The 17396-nt window shown below is 40.4% G+C and overlaps 1 protein-coding gene across 8 annotated transcripts in view; it reads right to left on the bottom strand.

Annotated features, from left to right (window-relative positions):
* Positions 1-17396, bottom strand: part of mcf2l2 (MCF.2 cell line derived transforming sequence-like 2) — a 111280-nt gene that overhangs the window by 63621 nt on the left and 30263 nt on the right. For 7 of the 8 annotated variants that reach the window (XM_024421669.2, XM_024421667.2, XM_024421673.2 and 4 more), the window contains exons 4-5: positions 16246-16336; positions 15792-15911 (exon numbers count right to left, since the gene is read on the bottom strand). In XM_024421669.2, the coding sequence (XP_024277437.1) occupies positions 15792-15911; positions 16246-16336 (211 nt within the window). The remainder of the gene's footprint in view (positions 1-15791; positions 15912-16245; positions 16337-17396) is intronic. The other variant, XM_024421668.2, reaches the window with a different exon arrangement.

Here is a 17396-nt window from a genome sequence, read left to right as displayed (position 1 = left end):
ACCTTATATTTGAGGGTATTTTCATACATAAATATTAAACTTTTTAGAAATTAAATCACTTTATGTATTGTAAGAATAACAGGCTAAGGCCTAGTTTTCTGTGACATTTTCGTGGCAGAAAGCAAAGACTGGAAATGCTGACAGGAAGGCCCCACTCACACACTCACACACTCACACACTTATGAAGAAGTTTCACTTACACTCGCACAAAGGAGAATGAACATTGAGAGAAAAATGTACATTGACCCTAGAAAAGAAGAAAAAGAAGAAGAAATGAACTGGGACTGAAATGTATTAAAATAATAATTGAATGTTAAATGTTAAATATGGTTGGAAACATTGGGGAATGTTAAAGGGTGACTGAAGTGATATAGTAAAATGGTTAAGGATGCGATGTTTGTTTTAAGGTACAGTACATTTGGAGATAGATAGCGAAATGTTACAATGTTGAAATAATAGGATGAGGATGGGATGTTGAATGTTTAAGATGTAACTGGAGTAATAAGTTAGGTTGGGGTGAGATTAGAATTGAGTGAAACTTGAATAGTAAAGGTTGATTTTTTTTTAAAAGGAAAGGGAGATACCTAGTTAGTTGTACAACTGAATGCCTTCAACTGAAATGTGTCTTCAACATTTAACCCAACCCCTCTGAATCAGAGAGATGTGGGGGGGCTGCGTTAATCGACATCCACGTCTTCGGCACCCAGGGAACAGTGGGTTAACTGCCTTGCTCAGGGGAAGAATGACAGATTTTTACCTTTCGGTTACTGGCCCAACGATTTGAAGGGAAAAAGAAGTGTTCATGTTTAAAACTAGTTGTGATGATGATGTTTAGCTATAGGTATATTAAGGGTAATATAAAAGTAACGTTCTACAAGGAATCCTTAAGGTTGCCTCATTGATAAACGTTTTAAGTAGCTGTTAGAGTTTTGAAACACCAATTGAGAGACTGATCATCCTGAGGGGGGCAACAAAAGACTGTTTATATTTGCAGAAGGTAAGACATCATTTTTCTTGTTATTAAATTATGTGCTTCTCATGAAAGTGTAATATACAAAAAATATTGCATTGGCAGCCTAATAGGGGTTTAGATAAGGGCGCTGGAGGTATCTAATCCATAGTTAATTTTTGCTTCTCATAATTGCTTGTGTGATTATTGATTTGTGATATTGATTGATTGAGCTGGGACTTATAATGCCTGTTTCTGGAATTTTGAATAAACTTGCTTTATTGTTCTGAAACTCCTGTGTCATCAAAGAGTCCTACAAGTGCCTGTCATTTTACTCTAGGTTTTTGAAATTGACTTGATTAATTCAGGATTTTTAGCATCTGGTTAATTAGTCTATTGGGAACCTTAGTTGCTGGAATAAAATAACCTGAGACCGAACTATAGGTACTGAGTACAATGGTCAGAGTCGTAAGAGAGCTGAGAAAATAGGGGCCCAGGAATTAGGGGCCCCTCATAGTGGGCTACAGTGGAAGCTCTGGCCTGGGCGATCCTGAGAAGGCGCCAGGTGGAACGAGAGTGAGGCAGCATAAGCACTAGGCTCTGAGGATAGCTCACTTTACTCTAAAGCCCTTACTGTTGAGTTTGAGGAACAGTCCCTAGCCATAAACTGGCTCAGTGGTAAGGCAGAGCAGCATCTAACAGATCTGAGAGATTAATGACAAGGAATAAGTGATTGCTATTGGGTAGGCAGGTTCGAGTTGAGTTGTTAATCTTGCAGAGGTGGTATTTTAGCTTTGACAGTATCTAGTACCCCCATTTGAAGGTGTCATAAGTATATGGAGAAATTCACATATATAAGTATTAAAGTAGTCAAAAGTTTTGTATTTTGTCCTATATTCCGAGCATGCAATGACTACATCAAGTTTGTGACTCTACAAAATGCATTTGTAGTTTGTTTTGGTTGTGTTTCAGATTATGTTGTGTTAAATAGAAATTAATGGTAAATAATGTAGTGTCATTTTGGAGTCACTTTTATTGAAAATAAGAATATAATATGTTTCTGAACACTTCTAAATGAACGTGAATGCAACCACACTACGCCATTTCAACGTAGAAATGTGAGTACATTTTGGTTGAGATGTTGATCAATGAGATTTCAACCTTTATTCACCCACTTAAAAAGAGAGACAGAAGTTTTTTGAATTTCCAATATGTTATCACTATGCGTTCAACGATTTAAAAGCACAATAAAGTTCAAACGGGAATACAATGTCAGATATTTTGTGTTTATAATGTGTTATCACTGTGCTTCATCTAATAGCACAACCAAATTACTTGGATTCAGATTTTTAATAAAAGTACACAGTGCAAGTGATCAGTGCTGTTCGAGATTCTGCACAGATGTTTATATCGTGAATTTAACCTTGTCTGTCCCTTACAATGTATTGTGATCCCTGTTTTGTCACACTCCATGCTTCATTCATACCAAATAACAATTTGAAAACCTTATGTCACTACAAGGTTGAACTTTTATCATATTGGGTCTCCATTGTATTGCTGTTAGGTGTGCTTGACCTCTACTCTAACTGCCCATCCACTTTACTGCATCCCTATTCCACTCTCACCTTTATCTGAACCCTCCACACCACAACCTGTTACCAGCTATCCTACCCAGTAACAGTGCAGATCAATCAAAATAACCTAAGCCACCTGGCCCACACATACACACACCAGAGAGGTAGCACTCCTCACTCCTCCTTTACAGGGAGACCACTGGACAGGCAGCATTTTGCTCCACACACCCAACCAGGACTACATTCAAGGTGTAATAACATATTAAAACCTGTTAAGGATAGGGCTGACTACTGCCCCCTTTGGAGGAATTGCGTGCCCATAGTAAACAGAAAACAAATCTGTCAAAAATTGCTAATATATGCATATAATAATTATTATTGAATAGAAAACACTCTAAAGCTTCTAAAACCGTTCAAATTATGTCTCTATGTAAAGCAGAACTCTCAGGGCATCCATTCTCCCAAAATCTCTCTTGACAACAGAAAAGTTGGGCCAACTTTGACGTCATCGCCCCCACCCTTCCCAACCAGCTACAGATCTGGGAACAGTTCCTATCTCTTCAGCGCGATGTCCCCTTTCAGTGGGGCCTCTCATTGTGAGAATCGCGCGCTCCCTCAAGTTTTGGCGGGCTGAAACCTCCGGGTCACGTGAAAACATGCACTTTCATGCGCACGTCGGGTCAGGAGCTCCCTTTGTTCCAAGATTCACCAAACGATGTAGGTTTGTCTGTTCACGCTAAGGATTGTTTTCTATGTTAAAAACATGCTAAAGCTCGATTCTGCACTTAGTTTGACCAGATTAGTCGACATATAATATGTAATTTTGAAGTTTTGATGCGCATCCACTAGAATTTTGCCTGCATTTCGACCGGAATTTGTCGTGTTTGATAACCTAAAGACACAGACTTGAAAACCAAAAGCAGTTTTTGGTAAGTATAACTTCTTCCACGACTTCTGATCGAATAACATCAAAGGTAAGGGAATATTTCTGTGTTAATTATGGGTTTCTGTGGACTCCGAGATAGAGGAGACATAATGCTAATTTCTGAGCGCCGTCTCATATTATTACATAGTGAACGAATTCTGTAACGTTAAAAATAAATGTAACACAGCGGTTGCATTAAGAAGAAGTGTATCTTTCTAACTATATGTAGAACATGTATATTTAGTCAAAGTTTATGATGTGTATTGCTTGTTATCTGACGTTAGCTCCGGCAGATATCATCATTTCTCCGGACATCTGAGTAGCATTTTTTTGAACATGGCGTCATTGTAAACAGAGATTTATGGATATAAATTGCATATTATTGAAAAAAACATAAATGTACTGTGTAACATGTCCTATTACTGTCATCTGATGAAGATTTTCAAAAGGTTAGTGAAGTATTTTTCTTTTAATCCTGCGGTTGTTGATTGCATATTTTGTTCAACGTGGCTAATTCAAATTAGCTGTGTCTTTGGTGGTGGTTTGACATAAATATGTGCTATGTTTTCGCCGTAAAACATTTTAGAAATCTGACTTGCTGGCTAGATGAACAAGGTATTTATCTTTCATTTGAGCTATTGGACTTGTTAAAGTGTGGAGGTTAAATATTTCTAAGAATATTTTTGCGTTCCATGCGCCACGTCCCAGTTTACGTTGGTTCCCAACTGGGAACCTGAATCTGTAACAGGTTTTAACACATGTAATAACGCACTCACTGACTGTTGTCTGCATGTGGCCTAACCATGCAAACTATAGCTTGCACTCTGTGTCATAACCTCCCCCTGCACAGCGGGCTGACTGAGATAACATATACACTGAACATATACACTGAAATTCCTAAAACACACACTCGACCCCCCTTCGGGATGGACTCCAAAGACAATGAACTCTGTCAAGAACCAATGGGATACGGACACCAGGCTGGAGGGGACTGTCTATCACCTACAAGCAACCTACCAGAAGCCAGGACTACCAGAATCTACCTACGTCATTTCAATGTATAAAATGGACTGCCCATCATGTTTCATTCTCTTCTTCCGATAGTTCCCTAAGAACTAGACGAATGGGGCCGTGCAGCACGCTTTGCCAGATATCATTACTCTCGAATAAACGGCCTTTACTATACCTTATCCGCCTTGTCCAGAGTCTCAACTTGGTCTCGTTTCTCATATATCTATTCATCAACAAAGGCAAGTAAATTACATAGTACACCCTACTGTACATGTAGATATATATACATACATTTTACTACTTTTTGCACCTTTTATTTACAATTTTATTTATATATTCTCCTCCCTGCTACCTGATGAAGCCGAGTAAGGCAGAAACGCGTCGTGGCTGGGACTCCTCTAGATCTGTAATGTTGCTGTAAGGAAGGCAGGTTCCACACAGACGTCTTTTGGCTACTATTTTATTTGTACACTTTTCTTTCCTTAATTGGATTTTTACACAGCTCTCATATATATGCACACACTAGGATGTAGTGGAGTGTGACGTTGTATGTTATCCCTCACACCACTTGTGGGGATGTATGTGTATGCTTTTGTATTTGTAAAAAATATGTGTACAGGCACATCCCCTTTTACGTTCATGTGTGTATGCATGTGTACCCCCACCCCATCCTTGGTCCCAACTCTACTGACTAACACTCAGCCATCGCACCACAGGGCCTTTTTACCAGTAGGCTACCCTAAAAATAGAAAGGTGGCCATTAGGACAGTAAATATAGATCTTTAATAGCATTTCAGAGTTACCGTGACCACGGACTCTTAAAAATGTACTTTATATTTATCCTAAATGATCCCTTGGATCCTGTACCGATAATCACTAGGGAACCAATTTATATTTAACAAAATATTTAATTTTCTTCTCTTGGGGTTACCATGACCATGGACCCTTGACCAATCGGAAACAATTAAATAAAATAAATAAAAACGTATACATATATTATTTATATTTTTAAGTTTCTTGAACTCGGAGTTACCATGACCATGGACCCATGATGAAGAAAAACTATAAAATAGAACATAAATAACTAAAATTACAACCAAAAAAAACCCTCACCAACCCACCATCCTTCCAAAATACCTCTCATCAACACCCACCAGCACCCCCAATGGACGATAACTTTTTTTCTCCAACTACTCTTGGGACTATGACCTTGGCGACTCCCCCGCAGCGAGTAGACCCTAAGCAATTAGGCCCGGCCATACACCAAGCAAGAAGACAGGAGGAAATGGAAGAGACCGGACTCCTTCGGGACCCCTCGTGGTCCTGTTGGCAGACCTATCGGCACAACCCTCCCAGCCCCACACAAACAGGAGACTCACGTACCGCGCTGGACGACCATCTACCCCAGTTTAGAATTGGATTGGCAGTATGTCCAGTAGTGCATGTCATCCTAGCAGGTTGGGGCAGCTAAAAGTGGGGCTTTCGGGTCGGGCGCTGCACCTGGAGGCTCGCGTCGGCCGTGTAATCCCTGGGGTGCCCAGATTATGTCTGCCGGAGAATTGGATCCCACAGAACAATTCTTCACTGGGGGACCCCTTACCCCGCCGCACTAAGCCTGGACAACCGATCCACCTTTTTACCTGGACTACGAATAAATTCACTGTCTAGGGAGGATATACCTCTGGAAACGTTACGATCCTGGAAGGGAGTAGCTCCTCTGGTCACTATCACCTTAACCACTGAATCACCTACGACCGAGATGGTGGGGATGGTACACGGCAATTGACTGTGACTCCTGGCAGACGTACGATACCAAAGCCAGATGATGCTTGCCTGATCCTAAACCCTCCAAACACCTACCAAAACGCAGGACGGAACTCCAAGGGCGGATGCATGACAGCCACAAACAGGGCTCGCCTTCTGGGTTTTTGACTGCTCAAACCAATGGTAGTTCAATGACTTACCACTCGACAGGGACACATGGCAACCAACTGAGGTCCGGACCTGCACAAGGTACGCAACTCGACGGTTTTGCCTGATCCTACGCCGAGTATACCCATACAGACCAGCTGGATTTGACTAGACATGGGTTGATTCAGAGTTAGGGTCCTGGAAGAGAATAACCCCTGAATTACACACATGATTGAAACCATCCAGGACCTAAAGACTGACGAACACGGAAGTAAATACATAGACAATGTGGAGCTAAGAGAGAAGGATCCGATGGGGAGTAAACTCCTAGGTTGCACTATGCTTTCCACATCCATTGACAAGCGGACCTAGACATCATGACCACACCACTCGATATGGACACATGGCAACCAACCGAGGACCAAACCTGCATAAGGTGTGCAACTCAAGGGATTTTGCCTGATCCTACATCGAGTCGACAGACCTACCTGAACTTAACCATTCTAAAAACTATACCTGACCCTAACCTTAACCATTCTAAAAATCCATACCTAACCTTAACCCTAGCCCTTACCCTAACCCTTAACCAAAATATTAAAAAACTATACCTTACCCTAACCTCAACCCTAACCTTAACCATTCTACAAACTATACCTAACCCTAACCCCTACCCTACGGACAGACAACTTTTTAACCCAACTAATGGGTTAATCTACAAGTGGGCAACCATGGGGCCTACAACTTTGGCCGGCCGCGCCCGGACCCCTCCGGCCTACGCGCATATGAGTGGAGTGCACCCCCTCCCTTCCCCCCTCCGGTTTCCACGTGTCAGAGATGGAAGTGTATCAACTGACTCAAAACTAGAAACCAAACACTCGCCAGTCACCGCTGCATTGCCTGTCGAGGGATCTGGACGCAGCAAGCCAAGGAAATGTTTATCTCTGAAATTCACTGGGATCATTTAAATCTGGCTTTTTTTAGGGGTGTTGATTCTCCACCCATTATACTTCTCCTAGGAATTGTTTGATGGTGAACAGGTCAAAAATAATCATTAGATTAAATACAACCTAAAATAGCTTTACCAGGTCTATGAAGGACATCACTTCTGAGACCTCCACCAACACACACCTTCCACCTGGGAAACAACTAGAACGACAGATAATTCAAGACCCACCTACTCCAAGCCTTCTCAACCAAGATTTTTTCATCAAAAGACCAAGAATTATACAACCACCTCCTCCAATTTTTTCAACTAAAGAGGATTTTTTTTCACCAAAGACCCTGGATTCTACCACCACACACTTCTACTTGTCCTTTAGAAGGGCATCACCTTTTAAAAAAAATATTTAAAAAATATAATGCTTTTTACATCCATTTAAAATTGGACCCCACAACTCTGAACTCAACCCTAGCCTTAACCATTCTTACCCTAAACCTTAACCACCCCAACCCTAACCTTAATCATCCTAACCCTAATCATTCCTAACACTTAACACTAATCCTAACCTTAACCCTAGCCCCTAACCTTAACTGCAATCCTAGCCCGAACCCCCCTGTGTGTGTGTATTAGTATATGTATCTGTGTCTGACCTTATGTTGTTAACCTTGTCTGTCTCTTATAATGTACTGTGATCCCTATTTTGTCAATTGGACCTTACAAGACTTAACCAACTCCTCACCTACCGGTAACCTAACGTTAACCATTCTAACCCTAACCGCAACCATTCTAACTCTAAACCTAACCTCAATCACCCTTTGTCCTTAACCCTAACCTTAACCATTCTAACCCTAACCATTCTAACTTTGACCCTAACCTTAACCACCCTAACCCTAACCTCAACTATTCTAACCCTAACCCAAACTGTAACCCTAAACTTAACCATTCTAACTCTGATCTTTACTCTAGCCTTAACCATTCTACCCTAAACCTAACCTAAACCATTCTAACTTTGACCTTAACCCTAGCCTGAATTACTCCAACCCTAACTATTCTAACCCCAACCAAAACCTTAACCATACTTACTCTGACCTCAACCTTAGCCTTAACCACTCCAACCCTAACCTTAACCATTCTAACCCCTACCATTCCTAACACTAACTCTAACCTTAACCCTAGCCCCTAACCCGAACTCTAATCCCAGTTCTAACCCCTCTGTGTATGTGTGTGTGTGTGTGTGTGTGTACATGTATCAGTACCTGACCTCATGTTGTTAAAGACTCTTTCTCCCTTCGGTCTCAACGTGGACTTTGACCTGAAGCCATTCGTGTGATTATTGTGATTTTACTATTGTAAATGTTTGTAGGCTTATGTAGCCAAATTGTATCTATCATCGTATACTATCCATTCATGTTTTTGGTATGTTATTGCTTTATCTGAGAATTAACCAATGATATCAGGCCACGATTATAGACACCTGTGTGTGTCCTTTGACACTATATACAGTTAAAGTCGGAAGTTACCATACACTTAGGTTGGAGTCATTAAAACTCATTTTTCAACCACGCCACAAATGTCTTGTTCACAAACTATAGTTTTGGCAAGTCGGTTAGGACATCTACTTTGTCATTTTCCCAACAATTGTTTACAGACAGATTATATCACTTATAATTCACTGTATCACAATTCCAGTGGGTCAGAAATCTACATACATTATGTTGACTGTGCCTTTAAACAGCTTGGAAAATTCCAGAAAATGATGTCATGGATTTAGAAGCTTCTGATAGGCTAATTGACATCATTTGAGTCAATTGGAGGTGTACCTGTGGATGTATTTCAAGGCCTACCTTCAAACTCAGTGCCTCTTTGCTTGACATCATGGGAAAATCAAAAGAAATCAGTCAAGACCTCAGAAAATAAATGTAGACCTCCACAAGTCTGGTTCATCCTAGGGACCAATTTCCAAATGCCTGAAGGTACCACGTTCATCTGTACAAACAATAGTACGCAAGTATAAACACCATGGACCACGCAGCCGTCATACTGCTCAGGAAGGAGACTCGTTCTGGCTCCTAGAGATGAACGTCTTTGGTGCAAAAAGTGCAAATCAATCCCAAAACAACAGCAAAGGACCTTGTGAAAATGCTGGAGGAAGCAGGTACAAAAGTATCTATAACCACAGTAAAACGAGTCCTTATTCAACATAACCTGAAAGGCCGCTCAGCAAGGAAGAAGCCACTGCTCCAAAACCTCCATAAAGAGGCCAGACTACGGTTTGCAACTGCACATGGAGGTGCTTGCAAAGCGAAGAACACCATCTCAACCGTGAAGCACGGGGGTGGCAGCATCATGTTGTGGGGGTGCTTTGCTGCAGGAGGGACTGGTGCACTTCACAAAATAGATGACATCATGAGGAAGAAACATTATGTGGATATGTTGAAGCAACATCTCAAGACATCAGTCAGGAAGTTAAATTTTCATCACAAATGGGTCTTCCAAATGGAAAATGACCCCAAGCATACTTCCAAAGTTGTGGCAAAATGGCTTAAGGACAACAAAGTCAAGGTATTGGAGTGGACATCACAAAGCCCTGACCTCAATCCTATAGAAAATTTGTGGGCAGAACTGAAAAAGCGTGTGTGTGCAAGGAGGCCTACAAACCTGATATAGTTACACCAGCTCTGTCAGGACAAATGGGGCAGAATTCACCCCACTTATTGTGGAAAGCTTGTTGAAGGTTACCCGAAATGTTTGACCCAAGTTAAACAATTTAAAGGCAATGCTACCAAATACTAATTGAGTGTATGTAAACTTCTGACCCACTGGGAATGTGATGAAAGAAATAAAAGCTGAAATAAATCACTCTCTACTATTATTCTGACATTTTACGTTCTTAAAATATAGTGGTGATCCTAACTGAACTAAGACAGGGCATTTTTACTAGGATTAAATGTCAGGAATTGTGAAAAAACTGAGTTTAAATGTATTTGGCTAAGGTGTATGTAAACTTCCGACTTCAACTGTAAACTAGTCACCCCGCAGTGTTTGTCATTATACTCAGATGTCATTATACCCTTTGTCATTATACCCTGACAGCTTGTCTGTATCACGCCAGTCCCCGCTCTTCCTCACCCTGGCGCTCGAGGGCGCCAGGCTCTCCAGGATTACGCAATCAATCCACGATCAGTACGCACACCTGCCTTTCCCCGTCACGCACATCTGCGCTCATTGGACTCAGCTGAACTCTATTACTTGTGTTATTGCCTTCCCTATATCAGTCTGTTCCCTGCTTCGGGATTGATGTTTGTCATATGTCCTTGCTTACCCGTGTGCTGATGCTGGTCCTGTCATGTTCTATGTCCATTCCTGATTAAATGTTTGACTCCCAGTACCTGCTTCTCCTGTCCGACGTCACTCCTTACAGTCTGTCAAAACGTTGGTTATTAAAATATTGCATCTGAGCTCCTAGAGTGTGCGGCTCTCCTTTAATTTTTCAAGTGTTCTACTCCACTAGCCAGCACCTCACCTAAATTGGTGTGCGTTTCTTTCGCCTCTATATTGTGAAGATCTCCACAAACCTGCGACCTTTGTATGCTATCTTGAAAATGGCACCCTTTCTATGATTACACATGACTTGTACAGTTACAGTAACTTCAAAATGTGACCATGGATCTGTTACTCGTTTTAAAGTTGAATAAAAACTGTTACATTAGTTTGTAAGAGACGTTAGGCTATTTACTGTATTACAAAAGTCATAATGAATTGTGTTAAGTTGGTTGCTGTAAATAAGGTATTTCTGTTTTTTTATATTTAATAAATGAGCAAACATTTCTAAAAACTTGTTTTTGCTTTGTCCTTATGGGGTATTGTGTGCAGATTGATGAGATAAATCATTTAATCCATTTTAGAATAAGGCTGTAACGTAACAAAATGTGGAAAAAGCCAAGGGGTCTGAATACTTTCAGAATGCACTGTAGGATTAAATCAAATATTGTTTTATGCACTCTATGTGTTATGCACTCTGCCGTTGTGAGGCCGGTTGGACATACTGCCATTTTCCAAAATGACGTGAGAGACAACTTATGGTCGATAAATTAACATGAAATTATCTGGCAATAGCTCTGGTGGACATTCCTGCAGTCAGCATGCCAATTGCACGCTCCCTAAAAACTTGAGACATTTGTGGCACTGTGTTGTGTGACAAAACTGCACTGTGGCCTTTTATTGCCCCCAGCACAAGATGCACCTTTGTAATGATCATGCTGTTTAATCAGCTTCTTGATATGTCACACCTGTCAGGTGGATGGATTATCTTGGCAAATGAGAAATGCTCACTAACCGGGATGTCAACACATTTGTACCCAAAATGTGAGAGAAATAAGCTTTTTGTGCTTATGGAAACTTTCTAGGATCTTTAATTTCAGCTCATGAAACATGGAGTCAACAATTTACATGTTGCGTTCATATTTTTGTTCAGTATAGTATCATTGATGATATATGGCGTATAGAGTACGGTTACATTAAATTTGCTCTGTTAAACCTGCCCTTTGGAATGACTTCGATAACAACCGTGAATCTATTTAGTTAGCAAGGCTTGGTTAAAACCCTGGACAGATAACTGTAGACATATTAACTCTCCAGTAGGAGGTGCTGCCCAGCCTACAGTCTTTTTCTGATAGTGGATTTAACGTTGAAGATCTGACATTGTTTCAAAGGTAGAAATTCAACAGACAAACCTTGTATAAAATATGTTGAAAATTGGTTACCACGATGACATCATTTTGTGGTTGAAATGTCAGTCTCAAAACAATAGTTTACATTGATGACTTTCTGCAAATCCAATGTATTTTCCACCTAAAGTGCCTTCAGAAAGTATTCAGACCCATTGACATATTCCACATTGTTGTGTTAGAGCCTGATTTTAAAATGTATTAAATTTAGATTTTGTGTCACTAAGTATTCAACCCCTTTGTTATGGCAAGACTAAATAAGTTCAGGAGTAAAACATTTTCTTAATAACAAGGCCCATAAAAAGTTGCATGGACTCACTCTGTGTGCAATAATAGTGTTAAACGTGATTTTTGAATGACAACCTCATCTCTCTACCCCACACATTACAATTATCTGTAAGGTCCCTCAGTTGAGCAGTGAACTTGAAACATAGATTCAACCACAAAGGCCAAGGATGTTTTCCAATGCCCTGCAAAGAAGGGCACCTATTGGTAGATGGGTAAAAAATACACCTAAAACAGACATTGAATATCCCTTTGAGCATGTTTAAGTTATTTATTACACTTTGGATGGTGCATCAATACACCCAGTCACTACAAAGATACAGGCGTTCTAAATCAGTTAGCAGAGAGAAAGGAAACTGCTCAGGGATTTCACCATGACGCCAATGCTTACAGAATATAATGACTGTGATAGGAGAAATCTGACAATGGATCACCAACCTTGTAGTTACTTCACAAATCCAGCACATCACTGAGAACCACTCTCCATATTTTTAAGAATAGTGATGGGTGTATCATGTTATGGGTATGCTTGTAATCGTTAAGGAATAAGGAATACGTTTTTCAGGATAACAAAAATAAATGGAGTGGAGCTAAGCACAGGCAAAATCCTAAAGGAAAACCTGGTTCAGTCTGCTTTCCACCAGACACTGTGAGATGAATTCACCATTCAGCAGGACAATCTAAAACACAAGGCCAAATCTACACCAAGAAGACAGTGAATGTTTCTGGGAGGCCAAGCTACAGAGACCTGAAAGAGACCTGAAAATTGTTGTCTAGCAATGATCAATAACCAATTTGACAGACCTTGAAGAATTTTGAAAAGAATAATGGAGAAATGTTGCACAATCCAAGTGTTCGAAAGCTCTTAGACATTTACCCAGAAAGACTCACAGCGGTAATCGCTGCCAAAGATGATGTAACGTCTTCTTCCAACTCACACTCTCAAACACGTAGATCCCCTGAAGGCAGCTCACTCTCCAGATCCCAATCACCTGAATTCGAATCACCTGTTCACACACCTGTATGTCATTATCACACACTATTTAGTTCAGTTCTTTGCACCCCTTCACTGTGAGGTTTTGTTTGTTTTGTGACACGCCTTGGTTATCACCGTGAGTGACTACTCCCGTGTATGATTTATGGTTTTTCCTGCCTCACTAACGATGCCTTTTTCGGATTTCCTGTTATCTACCCATTGCCTGATCTCCAGGACTACGTTACTAGCCTTTCCCCTGCCTGTACTGTTGCCCTTTTGGACCCCTGTGTATGACCTTCTGCCTTCTCCTCTGGTCCTTCGCGATAAACACCTGCTGCGCCCTGCGCTTGAAACCTCCCTTCGTGTTCATTACAGATGATTCTAACATGTATTGATTCAGTGGATTGAATACTTATCAAATCAATATATTAGTGTGTTATTTTTCATATTTTCTTTTCGCACAAATGTTAGATTTTTACACTTAGACATTTATAGAGTATTTTGTGTAGATCGTTGTCAAAAAATGACAATTAAATCCATTTAATCTGACTTTGTAACACAACAAAATGTGGAAAAAGTCAAGGGATGTGAATAGTTTCTGAAGGCATTGTATGCCTCTGTAACTTTCTCACTCATTATAAATAATTAATTCATGATTATCTGTAATTATGATAGCGTCTACATTAAATTTAGAAGTGTTTAGAAACACATTTTATTCGTATTACTTTAAAAGTGACTCCTGAATGACACGATACAGTAAATGTGAAAACAGATATGTATTAAATTACCCTCAAATGAAAGGTGACATTCTGTAATGTTGCCTCATATGAAACATCCAATATGCTGGAGTACAGAGAAAAAGTCTACGTTTTTGCTTCTTTGACCAAATAAATACGTAGGGGAGTGTCGATGTTAATGCAACGTCCTCTGCATCACACTCTGGATTTAGCTAAATACTCCCTCAAGGGCTATGTAATAGCCCACTGGGCTTACACTGGTTGAATCAACATTGTTTCCACGTCATTTCAATTAAATGACCTTGAACCAACGTGGAATAGATGTGGACTTGACATCTGTGCCCAATGGGAAGTGTCATGGTGTGCTAATGCAGCATGATTTGATGTCTTGTGTCTTCTGTGGGTTTTACTACAATCAGGTTTTTGGCTTATTACAGTTCTCTATTAACACTTCCTCATCAGATGTCTTGACTTGAATCCTACAACACTTGCATAATGATGGCATGCCCACATGAGTTGGTGAGGAATCTGAGGTTTTGGAACCTTTGTCTTGGAAAATGTGTACAGTCATGCAGGAGAATTTGCCTTCACCAAAATGCTTGAATGAAGTAAGGGAAATATATGAATGTCAGGTCCAAATTGATTGGCACCCTTGATAAAGATGAGCAAAAGAGACTGTATAAAATAAATAATTCAAATACTGAGCTATATTGTACAGTATGCAAAGAAAAGCAACATCGTATTTTATACTAATACACTTGCACAGAGAAAAATAGGTGTCAAAATTATTACCTTTCAATACCTCCCTTGTGAAGATAACAGCAATGAGCCTTTTCTAAAATGTTTTATGAGATTGGAGAACACATTGGGAGGGATCTTAGGCCATTCCTCCATACAGAATTCGTTGGGATTTTGTGGTCAACTAACCATTTCTTTGTGAATTTTGATGTGTGCTTGGGGTTATTGTCTTGCTGGAAGATCCACTTGGAGCCAAGATTCAGGCTCCTAGCAGAGGCAAACAGGTTTTTGTCTGAAATGTTCTGGTACTGGGTAAAGTTCATGATGCTGTTGACCTTAACAAGGGACCCTGGACCAGTGGAAACAAAATAGCCCCATAACATTGAAGATCCAACACCATATTTTACAGTAGGTACTGGGTTCTTTTCTGCATATTTATTTAGACGCAAAACCCACCAATGGTGTTCGTGGCCAAAGACCTCTATTTTCATGTCATCTGAACATACAGTAGCACCTGTTCCAATCAAAATGCCGTTTAGCAAACTCTAGGCATTCACATTTGTCGGATGACATGAAAATAGAGCTCTTTGGCCACGTCCACCAGAGGTGGGTTTTGTGTCGAAAGAAAGATGCATATGCATTGAAGGTATTGAAAGCATGGGTGCCAATACTTTTTACCCCTATATTTGAGAGAACATTTTTTTAATGTTAAACAAAATCTCTTTCTCTGAGAAATTGTATTAAATAATATAATTTTGCACATTTTTATCAAGAGTGCCAATAATTTTGGACCTGACTATATATGTTGGCAGATTAGTAGCTTTACATAAACAAGCAAAACATGCAGTGAGTACATAGTCTAACTGATCTAGCAGTTAGTTTACCGGTGAACATCACACTGCCATGCAAAACGCCACATGACATCAGGTCACTCACTATCTCACACCCAGACACAGAGGAAAAGTTTCTAAGATGATCTAAGAGTTGGACACGGTGAGTGGTAGCGAAGCATGCTTACCGGTACCTTCATTTTAAAGTCATCCCGGTGCAGCTTCATGCCTATGTCAGCGACGGCCCTCTGGAAGAAACGGGAGGGCCTCAGCACCAACACCAGCTGGAGGTTCCCTGGAAATGCCCCCTAGTGGCCACAGGTACAAAGCACAGCTTCATGACTTCTCATAGTTCTGAATGTGGAGGGAGCTCCTGCTCTGTTTCTACTTTCCATTATGTATCTCACATATTATACTTGGGAATAATTTGCCTTACGCAAGACTTCCTGATATAGAAGCATTGGTCTATTTTACAATGGTACATAATGCTGAGATAAAATAGCCTGGTTCCATACTCTATGTGCTGCGGCAAACTCTTCTTGATGCCAAACACAAAGAGAAGTCGAGTGAAGCACAAACAGACTGGACCACCAGGAAAGAGATAAAAGCGTTGTCGGAAGTTAAATATGGACATCTTCATACCGCAATCCGCGTCAGCGAGGCCTTCACTGAGCTCCATTTGTCCCGCCTGCGGTCAATGATTATAACGAAACCGATGCTGGCAGCGTCCAAACTAGACAAGGAAAGATAGAAATAAACACATGCGGTAGGTGTAGCTATCCAAGCATGCAGTCACAAGACATATCCAAGAGGGCACTACAGTACACTGCTGTATTCTGTCTCTGTACATTTTAAACAGAGTTTATGCCAAATCACTTCAGCGCTCTCTGAACCAGGCTATTATAGTTAACAGTGTAAGAGGAGCTGTGTAAGCTTGTTTAATGTTTGGGGTGTTTTACAGGGAAAATGTTAAGTGAGGGTCATTAACATTCTCAATGTGTTACTCTGACAAAAGGGTGAATGGAGTTGCTCCCCTATCAGCACAAGATGTTTAAAAGACAATGAAAAGAATATGTATGTTTAATGTCTTGTGCTCACTGGGTGGTGATCTTACTGTGTTATCTGGCCTAGTATATTCCTACTCGCCTGACTGAGTATTTTCCTGACTGAGAGCAGCTTACATGAGACCAGATTAATTGAAGACTCACTGTGTCATGAGAGAGAGAACGCTGTCCCAGATGTGCCATTTCCGGGGGGTATTTCACAAGACACCTTTTTCACATTTTGCCTCACCCTGAGAAACGTGTCTTGTGAAATACAGTCAGGTACATAATTATTGGCACCCTTGATAAAGATGAGCAAAAAATACTCTACAAAACAAATAATACAAATACTGACCTATATTCTATGCTATTTTATTTTATACTAATACAATTGCTCAGAGAAATAGATTGTGTTTCTTAACAAGTAATAAAGACAATTAATGAAAAAAAAAGTGGATTTTGATTAGTGTTTGGGGTTATTGTCTTGCTGGAAGATCCAATTGTGGCCAAGTGTCAGCCTTCTGGCAGAGGCAAACCAAGTTACATGAAAATAGAGCTCTTTGGCCACACACATCAGTGGTGGGTTTGGCTTTCAAAAACAGAAGCATACGCAGAGAAGTACCTCATACCTACTGTAAAATATGGTGGTGGATCTTTGATACAGTCTTTCTTGCTCATCTGCAGCATATCAAGGTTACCAATAATTATGGACCTGACTGTATCTTCAGATCTGTGGTTAGTTGGGAGCAG

This window comes from Oncorhynchus tshawytscha, linkage group LG05, assembly GCF_018296145.1.
Source record: "Oncorhynchus tshawytscha isolate Ot180627B linkage group LG05, Otsh_v2.0, whole genome shotgun sequence".
NCBI classification, from domain to species: Eukaryota; Metazoa; Chordata; class Actinopteri; order Salmoniformes; family Salmonidae; genus Oncorhynchus; species Oncorhynchus tshawytscha.
The sequence above is the reverse complement of the archived record's forward strand: the minus strand, read 5'-3'. Positions and strand labels throughout refer to the sequence as shown.